The 18,069-nt window shown below is 36.6% G+C and overlaps 1 protein-coding gene across 1 annotated transcript in view; it reads right to left on the bottom strand.

Annotated features, from left to right (window-relative positions):
- Positions 1-1,763: 1,763 nt before the first annotated feature.
- Positions 1,764-18,069, bottom strand: part of zgc:77880 (zf-DHHC domain-containing protein) — a 32,079-nt gene continuing 15,773 nt past the window's right edge. The window contains exons 6-9 of the mRNA XM_028821589.2: positions 6,292-6,415; positions 5,374-5,446; positions 5,076-5,205; positions 1,764-4,882 (exon numbers count right to left, since the gene is read on the bottom strand). Of these exons, the coding sequence (XP_028677422.1) occupies positions 4,791-4,882; positions 5,076-5,205; positions 5,374-5,446; positions 6,292-6,415 (419 nt within the window). The 3' untranslated portion in view covers positions 1,764-4,790. The remainder of the gene's footprint in view (positions 4,883-5,075; positions 5,206-5,373; positions 5,447-6,291; positions 6,416-18,069) is intronic.

Below are 18,069 nucleotides of genomic sequence, written 5' to 3'. Positions count from 1 at the left end.
TCTTTCCATCTGCTCAACACACTCTCCTTGCTTGTGAGTACGTTTCCATCTTTATCACCCTAACCTGCTATAGATCTTTCCCATCTCTGTCCCTCTGTCTAACCAATCGGTACAAGTCCTTTTCTCCCTCCTTAGTGTCCAGCCTCTCATACAACTCATCAAACGCCTTTTCTTTAGCCTTCGCCACCTCCCTCTTTACCTTGCGCCTTATCATCTCCTTGTACTCTTGTCTACCCCACTTCTTCTTTGCCATCCTCTTCCTCTGTATACTCTCCTGTATTTCCTCATTCCACCACTAGGTTTCCTTTTCCTCCTTCCTCTTTCCAGATGTCATACCAAGCACCCTTCTTGCTGTCACCTTTACTACATCTGCTGTAGTTTCACAACTGTCTGGTAATTCTTCACTACCACCCAGTGCCTGTCTCACCTTCTCCCTAAACTCAACCTTGCAGTCTTCCTTTTTCAACTTCCACCATTTGATGCTATTATTGACCATGATACATATTTAATTTGCTATGAAGTACTTTTTAAATTTGAAATATTAAGCACAAAGGAAATTTACTACTGTAGAGAGACAAAATAATTTATGCATTCATACAGATTAGAACTAATGCCTGTAATGTGTCACTTTCGTGAAAATTATTCATTCTCATTTTAGCACTTAACCAAACAGTGTCCAGCATCATAGTATTAGTTCTAAAAATCTTTTCATTGGCTTCTTCCTTATCACATATGATGCACTGAATGGATGAATTGCCCTTTACCATTTTTAATTTAACTGTTTATATACAACAATGAATAATTGATTATCTTAAAAACATAAACCATCTGTAATTTAGATGATAAAAACTTTAATTCATATTTTTATTAAAGTCCTCAGTTTACTCAATTTAGAAAACCTAAAAAGGTGGCACATTATTTACTTAGCTATATATTTAGGAGTATGCACGGATACAGCACATTGCCGCACCCACCACACGAATTACTTATGATTTAATATGTATTATATAAGGGATCTGTACTTGGCATTATTGGTACAGCTGTGTCATTACTTCTGCCTTTGACCAAATAATTTACCAAGCTGCGAGCTATGATTTTGTATAAGATGAAGGAAAGCAGTTATTAAAAACTCTTTCTAGAGTCAGTCCTCCTCTGTCACCAGATTACTGCAGCATGATTGGAAACTTATCCAAAAGGATTTTTCTGTGTATTTTTACAATGCCCTGAAAGAGGTTCAGTGTCATAGAACAGCAGATATTTATCCCCATAGTCCTGTCTTGATTACATTCTTAAACTGGCTCAGTATTGAGTTTGTATCTTTGCTTCAGACTCAAGCTGCTCTAATTGAAGAAAACTGTAAAAACATAATGTGCTGTCCTTGAAACAATTAACATATGAAATTAAATCATACAAACAAAAAGAATCAAATTGAAAAGCAGTTGTTTCCTCATGAAGGTATCAACTGACCTTCATGGTATACCATTAATTTATGATCTGAAGAAAAAAAAACACTGATTAATATTTAATACACTATAAGCCATTAGTTCTTTATGAATAAATGTAGATGGCCCTGTCATGATACTGAACATGTTCTACTCTGCAGTATTTTTTAAAATATTCTTGCATTTACGACAAGGATCAGAATTAAATTTTCAAAAATCTGATTTAACATGTAGTCGTTCAAAAACAAAATTTCATTTACTAGGTTTTCAGCATTTCATTTATACACTACAAACAGACTTACACAACATCAGAAAACAAAATTCAGTCATTCAGTTTTTATTTAGTTTATACTTGTAATAATCCTATATAAGAACATCCAAAGTACATTCAAATAAAAAATAAATACTACAATAAATATTTTAGCTCCCGATTATTAACACAAGTATAGGTATACAAATATGACACGACATACAAACAAAAATCTTTTCAGACAATTCACAGGTGTGTTATGCTTTCCATTTCACCTAGATTGGACAGTTTTACCAACGTTTTTATAAAATAATTACTTCAGCCTTTTTTGCTGTAAGTAATGTGAAATTAGCACAGTATATGTGCTAAAAAAGCAAGTAAACTGACTATTAAAAAAAAGAACTGAAAAAAGGGTCCTTGCTATAAAGTAAGGTACATCCAAATACATGCACATCATAGCAAAATTCATTTCAGCCAATTCCTAAAGTAGAGAGAGCATTCTTATATTTCAATTAGCCAACATTAGATCAAAATATATGTGTGAATATGCTTATGAATTAAGTAGTCAATAAAGTGGAAAGACCAGTGGAACTACAGTATGCCTTTATGATTTGATTTTATTCCAGGCTTTGAGATTATACTTTGCAAAATATTTTGAAGCCAGAAGAAAAAAAAAAAAAGGGTGTACTAAAAAAGAAAAAAGGAACCTTAAGATCCAAGCTCTGTTAATATGGCATAGTATCTGGCAAAAAATGTGGCTTCCAGTTTCCTTTTTCATTCTCTTTCTACTTGTAAAAAGATCCAAAAAGGTCTAATGATATAACAACCTAAGGATTTTAAATCCTGCTATACACTCTTAAATCAAAATCTAGAGATGTAATTTTAAAATTAAACTAAATCAAAATTAGGACTTGCAGCATTTGAGCACAATACTTAAATTGGTAATGATTTTTATCACATAAAAATGTTAGTGTTAACTGCTGTTTATTTTTGGAAAACTTCATGGCTGCTAAATATTCTCCCATGAAATACTGACTACCATCAACACTGAGCCACAGAGACTTGTAATGTCTTTAACAGTAATGATTCATAAAAACATTTTAAACTGTACTGTCTTTGGTAAAAATATATGAAACCAGTTACCAATTATATTTTTAGTCTTACTGATAACATAAAAAGGCCAAGGGTCTTTGAAAATTTATTTTTGCAAAGTCTTTAAATTATAGACATACAATATCATAGTACTGGTAAGCTACCATTCTAGCGATATTTCTGAAAGAATAAACCATTTCATAAGAATAACAACATAGCTTTGTAGGGAATACCAATAAGTGAGTAAATCAATACTCACTTGTTGTTAGCTCATTTCAACTGTTTTTTTTCTTCCTATTCCTAAGGAACAAAATTCTCTGGAAATACTGTGTCACACTAATCAATAAAGCTGATCATTACATAACACGATACTGGTGCACAGGCTTTGATGATACTGTACTTCACCATCACTGTGTGTTTTTCCATAGCAATTTGTACTAATTTGTTATAACCTATTAGTATGGCAACACCTTGAACATTGTCATTAGCCATACAAACTACCACAATAGGTTTTCAATTACCAATTGGGTGAATTTAAACCTGCTTAAAGACCATCAGCAAGCAGAGATGCAGACAATTGTGACTCATGCAGTAGTGTTTATATTTTAACCAGTGGATGGAGTCATTAACTGATGATTACACAAAAATACAATCAATATAGTCTTCAAAGAAGAAAGATCAAACATTAACATGTTTGCACAGTAACAATAACAACAACTTAATGAATCCCATATGTTTCAAATATAAATGCAGGAAATAAAAAGGCTCCAATTCAAATGAAATAAAAGTGCATTTGGCATGATATACTTTTAAATATGTTAATATATGCATTGAAAATGTATGAAGATAAAGAAATATTATAATTGAGATATTATTTTACTAACATAATGTCACAGAATTAGTGTTGTTTGTGAGCATAAAGATGGTCAAATTGAACTGGTCCAAACAACAAATGAACAAATAAGAGGGATCAAACCTACATCAGATGGTATGACTCCAAGGCATAAAACTGTTAGCTGAGAACAAAGCTACTTTAAGGTATACCAGATTGCTGAAGAATGTGTGTATGAGATATGGAAAACAAATATTTAGTGGTAAGTGGAGGATTTTTCGAGAAACAGTTCTATGCATTTTAAGCAAAAACTTTGCAAGTTAGTCCCAGGGCAATTTTTCCATCCTCAAATATTTTATAGGTTAAACAGAAAGTGCAACTATAAGAACCCTGCAGGGTACACAGGTTAATATTTAAAACAATAATGAATGTTATTTACAATAACAGTAGAAGTGACATAAATCTTGCTTTGTCTTTCCTAAAACAATACAACATTGATTCTTTCAGAAGAGGACTAGTAACAACAGCCTCTCTTTCCATCAGGCAGAAAAGAGTTGTAAATCATTTTCTGCGATTAGAAAAGAATTAGTGTTTTCAAAATAAACGTACAGAAAAAGAAGTAGCATCAGTGTAGCAAAAAGCAAATAAAAGGATACTGCCAGCTTACATGATGTTACTGCAACATTTTTCAAAAACAGTGTCTTCAGGCAAAAAAATAGATATCTCAGACTTCTGTAACAACACAATCTTTCTTGTCTTTCATAAAAAATTCTGCAAAATCTGAAATGATTTTGCATTAGCCAGTCATAGAAAACATTAAGCTTCTCAGAAGTGTTATATTTTAAGACAATATTACTGTAACATATCACTGTAACAGCAGCAAATTATGTTGCTAAAATATATTGTAGGATAAGAAAGGAGAAAAGTCAGAATCTTCCACAAAAAAGGAAGTTAATTGGTAATTTTGTCAGGACATGATATAACCCCAAGTATATTATGATAAAACAAGCAATGCCTCCTCTGTCAAAATAAAAGTGCCTTTATCTTTTTACCTGAGCCTCACTAGAAGTGATATTAATCCAGTTCAGACAAGGAAACAGAAAAATATCTGCAGTGCAAACTCCTTTGAAAACAGGAAATGATGTCACAGCAGGGAAGTAGTAATTCAAATAAGTCATACATCATAATCAGGAAGTGCAGAGTAGCTTATTCCGCCACTTGAAGGTGGTCCTGGGTGAACTGGAAAGAACCAGCAAAAAATGGAACCTGGAAGGAAACCAACAGGGTGTGATGTATAAAACCGAAAAAAAACCTATTCAATTCTCTTCAATATGCTCAAAGAACACATCAAATTCCTTCTGTGCAGAATTTGCCAAGAAACATAATGAAATGGCACAGAACAACCAACTGGATACATTAAACAAAGGATAAAAATAGCGTTGATCATCCTTATACTTACCTCTTCCAAACACTTCCCTCAGTAATGCAAGCTTTGGTTTGCGAGTAAAGTGTGGGTTGACTGTCTTGTCCCTCATCAGACGATTTCTTATTTGCTCAATTGGGGTCTCATCTGTGATTATTGACACCAACTAATAAGGGAGAAAAGACAAACAATTAATAGGCCTCTTTCAAAATAAGATGCCATAAAACGACTGAAAAGATTTCTGAAAGGCAGATTTTTTTTAACTATAAAATTAGTTTCAAATTACAAAAAAATAATCTTAAATCATAACCTTGTTGCCTAACATTTATCTCACCTGGTCATAAAAGATAACCATGACAAACACTCCAAACAGTACAGACTCCACAAGAAGGATGATATAGTGAGCACTGTCAATGAGTAAAGAAAGGAAAACCGTTTATTATTTTATAAGTTATAAAGTACAAGTTACTTTTCTTTTTTCTCATCTAAGTTTAAGTTGTAGTTTATATATATATATATATATATATATATATATATATATTTATATATTTCACTTAAAACATGCCAATTTCCTTTAAGTAGTGTTCATAGATGAACATCACTGGGAGCTCAATGCAGTGTATATTTCAACTAAAATGAAATGATGGACTGGCGCTCTGTTCAGGGTTTGTTCTTGCTTTGTGCCCTATGCTAGCAAGGATTGGCTCCAGCAGATCCCTGCGACCCTGATGAGGACTAAGAGGGTTAGAAATTGACTGAATGACTAAACTCATTTTACAGAAGTGAGAGTATTTATGTGTTTCAGTGTATAATTGTAGTATTAACCATCCAAGGCTAGAACCTGCATTAAGTCCACTGCTGAGATAGACACACACTTCAGCAACTCTTAAATGGCTAAGTGTGTACAGAGAAAGAATGAATGGATTTGCTCATTTAATAAACCTAGATGATCCAGATTAAGCTCTGCCTTGCACCCTATGCTGCTGGGATAGTCACTGGCCTTCCAATACCCTGAACTGGTAAGCATGTTAGAAAATGGATGGATAAAACAAGTAGAAACATTTCAAGAATTCAACAGATTGCAAAATGATCATGGGACATGTTTAATTTTTTGTATTTTTAAATTGGATCTGCATTTTTTATGTTAATAACAGAGTCACAATGTATTCAACATTAACAACTTTATGCACGTTTATTAATTTTTTTTTCAACCATTTACTATTCATTAAAAATCTACTTCTGTCAGACTCACATTACAACATGTTTGCTTGGGCTCATTTCCTCGCCACCTCTAACTGCTTCTCCCTCTCTTTCACTGCGTATCCTCCATATCCATGTGGAGATCACCAGAGCAATTGAATACAAGCTTGCCAGCCCTATAACAAAATAAATAAATTAAAACTTCATGTCATTTTCTGAAGGAGTTCATGTCATACACAGAAGATCAACCCATAGTTATGGGAAGTGGAGGAATGTAGCTTTATCATAAATCTGCTTTACTTTTCATATGATGAATCTGTACTTTTTGGTTGTATTCTTCAAATGTATATCAAGAAAACACATAATTTTTCAATAAAATAGAATCGATGGACCTGGTGCTGGAGAGTCAAGGTTTGATTCTGTTGCAGGAGGAAAGGAGAGTTTACTAATGGAGTCAATTTCATGAAGTAGACATAAAGGGAGGTTTGTACAGAGCTTTTCTTTCTTGTTATAAATGACCTTGTAGCAGCTGAAGCCCTCAGTAATTGTACGGTAAACTTTGGTGAACTACTCTGGATTAGGATCTTATTTCTCGAACTTTGCCATCCCTGCTTCAAAGAGATGAAAGGATTCAACCAATACTTTCCTGAAAAACATTTTCGGTTCTGGAGTTTTTAAGCTCCAGTCTTCTTTCTCAAATGCTATCATCTGCTGCTGTAGATCCATAAGGTCTTCAGTGGTCAGTTCTTTGGCATGGAAGTTGAGTAACTCTAAGACATCATTTTCACTAATGTCTAACTGCAGTCGATTACTAATAACAACCATATCTTCCCTGGCTTCAGTGATGTCATGAACTGTAAACCCTTGAAAAGCATGCATGAATTGGGGGCACAATTAGTTCCACATACCTTTAATGTTTGACATCTTCATTTCATCCCAATTATAATTCTACAAGTAATGACATCGTAGATATTATAATTCCACCAGAACTCCTTTAAGGGGGTAGCCCTGATGGCTCATCTAAAGCACTTGGATGCCTAGGTGTGCTGTCTAGCACAAGTAGAATCTTCAAATGAATTTTTTTTGGACAAGCAATAATGTTCAACTGCAGGGGCAAATGGGTCAACAACCAGTCATCAAATATGGTAATTGTAACCCAAGCCTTTGCATTTCCACTCCAAATAACGATACAGCGAAGTGCCCTTGGATTTAGGGAACGATACATAAGCAAAGGCTTGAGCTTGAAATTCCCAGATGTGTTACCTCCATGCAATAACCTAGCCTATCCTTTCATGCCTTATGCCCTAGTGTACTTTTTTCCTCTTTTGAAATGTAGGTCCTTTCAGGTATCTTTTCCAAAATAAGCCAGCCTAGTCTACATCAAATATTTGGTATGGCAAATAACCTCCCTTCTCAATAAATTTTTTTCAACATTTTCAACATTTCAGGAAATTCACCTGGCACTTTAATATTATGTAAATAGCTTCTGACAACAAATTCTTCATCCCAAAAGCCTTTACGTGCTACACATTCAGCTTTCAAATCACTGAAATGGCCACAAGCCTATTGTTACACTATAGTATTACCAATGGCATTTCCATTGCAATAATTAAACCACTGAGTTGCTTAGTAATAACTAACTTTCATCAGGCCAGTGACTTTTACATACACCATTATTCTCACTTTATCCTTTAAAAATTCCCCCGATCATTGACCAACTGTAGCCTAATGCTTTTCCAGTGACTGATTGCATTTTACCTCCTTCCGATCACTTTATTTCCACTTTTTTCCCCCCATCATTATCATTTTCCATTTCTTTGAGGTATCACCAGCACTTGCTCAGGATTTATACTTTGGGGGCATTTGTTACATGTGTAAATAAGAGAAAAATGTAAGCCTGTACAAAATTTCATACTCAAAACAGTGTGATCTGACTTGGGCCAATGAACCACTAAAGCTGCACAATGTTATGCGTCACAGCAAGGGTCAGCTATGGTGTGCGTGATGTAAATTTCATCATCAAATCAGTCCTGATGCAGCACGCCCACATTGGAAGTTGCATGTGCATCAACTTTGCATGTGCTAGACAAGAAAACATGCTCATTTCTCATCTAGGTGCAATCCAACATTAAAAGCACACAGTGATAGCCGAATATGCTCAAATTTATAACGAGAAATTACCCAGACCCTGGGCAAAGATGAAAGTTTGTGCAGGCAGAAATGTAAACATCTGCAGGATCAATATATAAAGGCTAAGAAAAAGCCAACAGTAAATGAATAAAAATATGTGCAATTCTTTCATTATGTAATTTAGTTAAGTCAATTTTATTCATAAAGCACAAAAGAAAAAAGAGAACAAAAAGAAAAGAGAAGGTTTATGAATGTGGTGAGAGGGAACATGCGGATGGTGGGTGTAACAATGCAAGATTCACAGATCAGGAAAAGATGAAAAAAGATGATCTGCTGTGGCGACCCCAAGTTGGAACAGCTGAAGGACAAAGTAGTAAAATTTTAAACTCTATCCTGTAGCAAACAGGAAGCCAGTGAAGAGAACCTAAAATTAGTGTGACACCATTGTATTTTCGTGTTCCTGTTAGAAGTTTTGCTGCAGTATTCTGGACTAACTGAAATCAAGCAAAGGATGACCGATTAACTCCAGCGTATAATGAGTTAAAATAGTCAAGCCAAGATGAGGCTGGGGGGCTGTCAAGAGGCAGGGCCTGTTAAAGCCCATTGCGGCACTTCCTGTGTGATTTTGGGCTATACAAAAATAAACTGTCTTGTATTGTATTGTATGAGACAAACGCATGAATTCATTTTTCAAAATCATCTCCAAAACGAAGATTTTTTTGCAAATGGTTTACAGTGGGTTGTCAAAGGGCCACAATTACTTGCAGGAACACAATTAAAATCAGAAGGTCCAAAATATACAATTTGTTTTTTTGTCATTTAAACTAAGAAAAGTGTGCGACATCCATATTTTAACATCTTCCAGACATTCCAAAGAAAATCTACGAGAATTTGATTCGATCTGTTTCAGTGAAAGATATAACTGTGTATCATCTGCGTAGCAATAAAAAGAAAACACATTTTTTAAAAATGGATCCTAGGGGGAACGTGGACAGTGAAAAAAGAACAGACCCCAGAATAGATCGTTTAGAGACCCCACAGGTGAGAGGTGCCAAAGTAAAGGAGAGATTGCCCAGGCTGACTGAAAAGATTCTACCTGTGAGGTATGACCTGAACCAATCCAAAGCAGTTCCTTGGATCCCCACAGGCTGCTTAAGATAAGTAATAACGATACCACGATTAACTGTATCAAATGCTGCAGTTAGATCTAAAAGCAACAGGACAGCCAAATCACCAGAGTCACTTATTAATAAGAGATCATTTAAAACCCTTAACAGTGCAGATTCCGTGCTGTGGTGAGGCTTAAAACCAGGCTGAATTACTTCAAAAATACCATTTTCATTTAAAAGGTTTGCATATGTAGAAAGACAACCTTCTCCGTAATTTTAGAAATAAAAGATAAGTTGGAGAAAAGTCTGAAGTCCAAAAAGTCTGTAAGACCCAGATTTATTTATTTAAAGGCTGCACCACAGCATGTTTAGAACATGCCGGGACTGAACCAGTCTCAATACAACTATTTATAATGTAGAAGATGCTAGGCCCAACCACTTCAAAAGCATCTTTAAGAACACAAGTGTGAACAATGTCTAACAGACAAGTTGTGGGTTAAGTTGACTAATTACGGTCATGAACAGAGGGTATAATGTGGGATCTAATGTTAGCAATGTTTTGAACAAAAAAAAAAAAAAAATCAGTGAAAATCTTCAGACTGCTGATGTCATATCACACCATGTAGGAAGAAAATAGTGTTTATAGTGTTAAATAAAACTCTAGGTCTGTGATAGTTATTTGAGAGAACATCTGAAAAATTCTAGCATATTTCACAGCTTCCTAGTAATTAGACAAACTACCCCTTAAAATATCAAAGGACACCAGAAGATTGTCTTTTTTCCACTTGTGCTGTACTCTGCTCACCTATATAAATGCCTCAGGCTATGAATGGTATCATATAACCATGGTTTAGGTTTAGAGAGCTTGACTTTAAATGGAGTAACAGAGTCTAGACCGTCAGTGATCCGCTGAGGTGGTGGGGGGCTAATGCACAGCATCCATAAAGCCAAGGAAAACTTGCTAGTAGTGGTAGAGTTCATTATGTGAGAGCAGCAAGTCTCACTGCAAATGCTGACTGGCAAGGAATTATAACAGGCATGTGATCAGAAAAGCAAGCAGCACCAATTTCACTGCTACAGACAGACAAACCATGATAAAACCAGGTATATCCATGCTCATGTGTTGGACCTCTCACAGACTGAACAGTATAGCAGTCCAGAAGCTTCAGCTTGTATTAACTCAGACTACTTTAAACTAGAACGTGGTACCAGACAATAAATAATAATAATAATAATGCATTTTATTTATAGGGGCACTTTACATTAGCAGTAAATCTCAAAGTGCAACATAAAAAGTTTAAACAAAGGCAAAGCAAGATAAAAACAGAGATAAAACAACAATAATTATAGAATTCTTGCTAATAAGCTTTCCTAAATAGAAAAGTCTTTAGCTGTTTTTTTTTTTTTTTTTTAAAACAGCCCACAATCTGCTGTGTTCTTAGGCTCTCAGGTAGGGCATTACACAGCCGTGGAGCAACGGCTGCAAAGGCTTGGTCTCCCATTGTATGAAGTTTGGTCACAGGGGGGCGAAGGAGATAGGTATTTGTAAAACGGAGGTTTCTTGTAGTGGATTGTAATAAAAGTTCTTTAAGATATTGTGGAGCATTTCCATGGGTGCACTGGTGAGTAAACAAACAGTTTGTATTCGATACAAAGATGGATAGGGAGCCAATGAAGTGATCAAAGGATTTGTGAAATGTGTTCATATTTCCGCACCCTCATCAGGATTCTTGCAGCACTATTTTGAATTTGTTGTAGCTTTTGAAGGCTCTTGTTGGGTATCCCGATGAGGAGTGCATTACAATAGTCCAGTCTGGATGAGACAAAGGCATGAACCAGCTTTTCAGCATCACAGAGGGAGAGGTAGGGACGGAGTTTGGCTATGTTTCGGAGATGAAGGAATGCAATTTTACAAAGGTGATGGATATGTATATCAAATGACAGATGGGAGTCTAACTTGACACCCAGATTTGTAACAGAAGGGTAGAGGGTAATGTACAGTCAGAAAAGGAAATACAGTTTACAGAGGAACGAAGTTGATGGGGGTTGCCAATTAAAAGAGCTTCAGTTTTGGTGCTGTTCAGCTTGAGGAAGTTCTTGGACATCCAGGCGTCAATCTCATCCAAGCAAGAGGAAAAAGTCAAATCCAGTCTCACATAGAGCTGCGTATCATCAGCATAGCAATGGAATGAAACTCCATGCTTGCGGATGATGTGACCCAGGGGTAGTATATAGATATTAAAGAGGGTCGGCCCAAGGACTGATCCTTGTGGGACCCCACAGGTGACAGTGTGGGTATGAGATTTAGCATCCCCCAAGGCCACATACTCAGTCCTGTCTGTAAGATAGGACTCAAACCACTCCAAAGCAATGCCAGAAAGTCCAACTGTATAGTGAAGATGATGAAGGATAATATGATCTACCGTATCAAATGCAGATGCCCCTTGTCACCACTGCTTTTTGCAATTGCCACTGAGACACTGGCAGCTCACTGTCGAAATGCTTATGAGATAAAGGGAATTATTAGAACAGAACTTGAAAAGAAAATTTCACTATACGCAGATGATATGGTACTGTAAACATCAGATCCACAAAATACTGTGCCTGCAGTCCTAACTGCACTAACAGATTTGAAGATTTCTGGTGTCAGAATTAATTTGATTTAATTTGAATAGAAGTGTGCTCTTTCTAGTGAATTCTCACGTACACAATATTAGATTGGACACCTTATCTTTCATCATCACAGATCAATTTAAATATCTAGGGGTAAACATCAAGTAAACATAAAGCTCTTTATCAACAAAACATTCTTTAGCTGGAAGAATTAACATTGTTAAGATGCTCCTTGTTAAGGAACTCCTGCATAATAATTTAATCTACTTTCAACAAAAAAGATAACAGTGGTATGTCTTTCATTTCCTAGGAACATCTGAGTACTGGGGTGTTTTCCGAAAAAAGATTTTTAGTGAAGCAGTATTTAGTTGTATGAAATTAAATCAAATATGAAAAACTGGCTGTGCAAAAATGTGGGTACCCTTGTAATTTTGTGGATTTGAATGCATGCAACTGCTCAATACTGATTACTTGCAACACCAGATTGGTTGGATTACTTTGTTCAACACTAGAATTACCAGAGCCAACGAAAAAACTCGTAAATCCGGCCCACCTTAAATCCCTCCACACCTCTCCGTCAGCCTCTTTTGTCTTCTAAATGCATTTGTAAGCCCAAGCAGCCTGCTATACCATCCCCCCACCGCCTCAGCAAGGGCAAGAAGTTACTGCCTTGATTGATTATCTGGGAGTGAGCTACCCAGAATTGTAAGGGGAAATAATTGGATGTGTGTTTTGTATCTACAATAATCTATGTAAACATATCGTTAAAACAGAAACGTTTTTCATGTTTTAGTAATAAATGACAAAATGTAGACATGAACTGTATAATGTATGAAGGCTGATGGCCAAATATCAAATAAACACTTTCACAAAAGGCGCAAGTACAATACGACAGCTTCTGTGGTGCAGCGGTTAGATCTGCCGACTTATAATTCAGAGGTCGTGAGTTCAAAACCATCTCCTCCGCAAATTTACTGTTTTGAGTAGAGAGCTACTCTTATTGTTAATATTATACAATAAAAACATACATTTGATTTGTGTCTGTAACAGCCGGTGTAAATTTATAGCACTTCTAAAAGTTAGCATTTTTCTTTTCACTTTTATTCTTTCAGCCATGATCATGATACAAATATCCACCAACCCCACATCCCCGATTATCGGACGCAGTTATTTTTTATCTGAAACTGGGAATAACTATAGATGTGAGTGGTGTTTTGAGACAATGGAACTGGAAATTCTCTGATATGGAGGGATAAAAGCGGACACACAAATGCTGGTTCATTTTCAAATAATATTGCATTAGTGCGACAATGTTTTCTGATTGGTACTATTCAGGATTTTTTGCCCGGTGCTGAGCCAACATCGTGAACCAGAAGGCGTGGGCTTATTCAGTGTGAGCACGAGCATGCGGGTGGCCAGTTGCTGTGTTCTATAACACACTTGACTTGGCGGCAATCAACGCACATATACTGTACAAGGCATGCACGGGGGCCATTAAGAAAAGAAGTGTTCATGGCTCACCTTGCAGAGGAACTTAGTAGTCGCTTCTTACAAGAAAAGGCGATGGATAAAGCAAGAGAGGATGCAACATCGATAAACATCCTCCCCCCAGCCCCTTCAGTGTAATAGTAACCACAGCACAGAGAGAAGTGTGCACATTGCAACAGGTACACATGTTGTAAATGTAGGAAGGATGGTCCTTGGGTGTGTGGAAACTGTTAACATTTGAATCTGATGATTGCATATAGCGTGGAATTGACCTCTCTGTACTATTCTTTCCTCTGCATGTCCTGGAGTACAAAAGAAACAGTAACGTGCACCAAAATGTGGAGACTGCATGGGCAAGATAGGAAAAAAAAAAAAAAAAAACGCGCTCACTGATTACAAGTGCAAGAAGGCATGCGAATGAATATGAATAATATGAATAATGTTGCATCAGTGTTACAATGTTTTCCGAAATGTACTATACAGGTCATAAAATGAGTTATTCCAAATATCATATATATATAACTATGTCTGTTTTTTTGTCAGTGCGGCTTTAACATCATGGACCATAAGGTGCATACTAATTCAGCGTGAGCAGGAACATTCAATAAAACTGAATAAAAAAAATTTCAAGTGACGGTGAGATACAAAGCAGGCAAATTCACCAGCATTTGTGTGTCAGCTTTTATCCCTTCAGATCAGAGAATTTCCAGTTCCAATTGTCCCAAAACACCACTGAAATCTACATTTATTCCCAGTTTCAGATAAAAACTGTGTCAGATCTTTGGGGGGTGGGGGGTTATTGTATCATGACTGAGAGAATAAAAGTGAAAAAGAAAAAAAAGCTAACTTTTACGAGTGCTATAAATTTACACCGGCTGTTACAGACACATATCAAATGTATGTTTTTATTGTATAATATCAACAATAAGAGTAGCTGACTACTCAAATGGTAAATTTGTGGGGGAGATGGTTTTGAACTCACAACCTCTGGATTATAAATTGGCAGATCTAACCGCTGCACCACAGAAGCCCTTTCTGCACTCACGCCATAAACAGAGTCACTTGTTGTATGCAAATGCTCATTTAGACAAGCCAGAATCATTTTGGAATAAAGTGCTTTGGACTGACGAGACAAAAATTGAGTTTTTTGGTCATAACAAAAAGCGCTTTGCATGGTGGAAGAAGAACACCGCATTCAAAGAAAAACACCTGCTACCTACTGTCAAATCTGGTGGAGGTTCCATCTTGCTGAGGGGCTGTGTGGCTAGTTCAGGGACTGGGGCCCTTGTTAAAGTCGAGGGTCTGATGAATTCAACCCAATTTCAACAAATTCTTCAGGATAATGTGCAAGCATCAGTCGCAAAGCTGAAGTTACGCAGGGGTTGAATAATCCAACAAAACAATGTTCGAATTCTAAAAATTCATTCATGCAGAGGGAGAAGTACAATGTTCTGGAATGGCCATCACAGTCCCAACTTGAATATCATCGAAAATCTATGGGATGATTTGAAGCAGGCTGTCCATGCTCGGCGGCCATCAAATTTAAATGAACTGGAGAGATTTTGTATGGAAGAATGCTCAAAAATACCTCCATCCAAAAACTCATCAAAGGCTATAGGAAGCGTCTTGAGGCTGTTATATTTGAAAAAGGAGGCTCAACTAAGTGTTGATGTAATATCTCTGTTGGGGTGCCCAAATGTATACACCTGTCTAATTTTTTTTATGATGCATATTGCATATTTTCTGTTAATCCAATAAACTTAATGTCACTGCTGAAATACTACTGTTTCCATAATGCATGTCATATATTAAAAGGAAGTTGCTACTTTGAAAGCTCAGCCAATGATAAACAAAAATCCAAAGAATTAAGAGGGGATCCCAAACTTTTTTATATGAGTGTAAATCATTTTTTTAAGAAATTAGATTCAACCATAACCTCATTTATTTGGAATTCAAAACATCCACGTATCCAAAGGGCGACCCTACAAAGACCTAGGGCGAAAGGTGCATGGCTCTACCTACAGTTAGGTCCATAAATATTTGGACAGAGACAACTTTTTTCTAATTTTGGTTCTGTACATTACCACAATAAATTTTAAATGAAACAACTCAGATGCAGTTGAAGTGCAGACTTTCAGCTTTAATTCAGTGGGGTGAACAAAACGATTGCATAAAAATGTGAGGCAACTAAAGCATTTTTTTAACACAATCCCTTCATTTCAGGGGCTCAAAAGTAATTGGACAATTGACTCAAAGGCTATTTCATGGGCAGGTGTGGGCAAGTCCGTCGTTATGTCATTATCAATTAAGCAGATAAAAGGCCTGGAGTTGATTTGAGGTGTGGTGCTTGCATGTGGAAGATTTTGCTGTGAACAGACACCATGTGGTCAAAGGAGCTCTCTATGCAGGTGAAAGAAGCCATCCTTAAGCTGCGAAAACAGAAATAAACCATCCGAGAAATTGCTACAATATTATGAGTGGCAAAGTCTACAGTTTGGTACAACCTGAGAAAGAAAGCAAGCACTGGTGAACTCAGCAACGCAAAAAGACCTGGACGTCCACGGAAGACAACAGTGGTGGATGATCGCAAAATCATTTCCATGGTGAAGAGAAACCCCTTCACAACAGCCAACCAAGTGAACAACACTCTCCAGGGGGTAGGCGTATCGATATCCAAGTCTACCATAAAGAGAAGACTGCATGAAAGTAAATACAGAGGGTGCACTGCACGGTGCAAGCCACTCATAAGCCACAAGAATAGAAAGGCTAGATTGGACTTTGCTAAAGAACATCTAAAAAAGCCAGCACAGTTCTGGAAAAACATTCTTTGGACAGATGAAACCAAGATCAACCTCTACCAGAATGATGGCAAGAAAAAAGTATGGAGAAGGCGTAGAACAGCTCATTATCCAAAGCATACCACATCATCTGTAAAACACGGTGGAGGCAGTGTGATGGCTTGGGCGTGCATGGCTGCCAGTGGCACTGGGACACTAGTGTTTATTGATGATGTGACACAGGACAGAAGCAGCCGAATGAATTCTGAGGTGTTCAGAGACATACTGTCTGCTCCAGTCCAGCTAAATGCAGTTAAATTGATTGGGCGGCGTTTCATGATACAGAGGGACAATGACCCAAAACATACAGCCAAAGCAACCCAGGAGTTTATTAAAGCAAAGAAGTGGAAAATTCTTGAATGGCCAAGTCAGTCACCTTATCTTAACCCAATTAAGCATACATTTCACTTGTTGAAGACTAAACTTCGGACAGAAAGGCCCACAAACAAACAGCAACTGAAAGCTGCTGCAGTAAAGGCCTGGCAGAGCATTAAAAAGGAGGAAACCCAGTATCTGGTGATGTCCATGAGTTCAAGACTTCAGGCCGTCATTGGCAGCAAAGGGTTTTCAACCAAGTATTAGAAATGATCATTTTATTTCCAATTATTTAATTTGTCCAATTACTTTTGAGCCCCTGAAATGAAGGGATTGTGTTAAAAAAATGCTTTAGTTGCCTCACATTTTTATACAATCGTTTTGATCACCCCACTGAATTAAAGCTGAAAGTCTGCACTTCAACTGCATCCGAGTTGTTTCATTTAAAATTCATTGTGGTAATGTACAGAACCAAAATTAGAAAAAAGTTGTCTCTGTCCAAATATTTATGGACCTAACTGTAACTTTCAATTTTATTACTCGGCACAAATATACAGTACAAGCTATAAAAACCTGGACATGGACACAAACAGTTGAACATACACAGGCTTGGTCAGCAGTAGAAATAAAATCCTGCTGTACTTCTTTGTATTCTTTTTTTTGTGCCCCAATAAGTACAAGTCACGCCAATATACTAACAACCCAATTGTGCTTCACTCACTCACAATATGGTACCAATGTAGGAAGTATTTAAGATAGAGAAGCTTTTATTTGTGGCAATTCTGCACGAGAACCACCTTTTTCCTCCATCTCAAAACGTACGCAGTTTTTAATGTCTCGAAAACATTTGGAATTAAATCACTTAGAGATCTGTACATAGACAATGTCTTTGCATCCTGCAAACCAAGGTTATTATAGTTAACGAAAACTAAAATCAAAACTGAAACTATTATTAAAAAAACATTTTCGTAAACTGAAATAAAATAATTAACAAAACCAAAATGAAAAACTAAAACTAAACAAAACTATTAAAGTAGCTGGAAAGACTAACTGAAATAAAATAATAATTTACTAAAATATTTTTAGTTTTCGTTTTTGAATTAATATTCTTGACGTTAGTCTTTAACCCTTGTAAGTTTTAACTCTAAAACAGAAAGTCATCCACCACGTGCCGCCCGCATATATTCATCCAGTGAACGGCGGCTGGTGACTGAGGGCGGCTGTTCACACAGCATTTGCAGTGACAGAGCAAGCTGAGTGCGGGTGCGTAAAGCGTGAGAAATAGAAAGCGATTTCCATGCCGCCTTTCTTTGTGCTTGTTGTATCATCAAGATGTAA

This window comes from Erpetoichthys calabaricus, chromosome 16 (genome assembly GCF_900747795.2).
Source record: "Erpetoichthys calabaricus chromosome 16, fErpCal1.3, whole genome shotgun sequence".
Taxonomy (NCBI): Eukaryota; Metazoa; Chordata; class Cladistia; order Polypteriformes; family Polypteridae; genus Erpetoichthys; species Erpetoichthys calabaricus.
The sequence above is the reverse complement of the archived record's forward strand: the minus strand, read 5'-3'. Positions and strand labels throughout refer to the sequence as shown.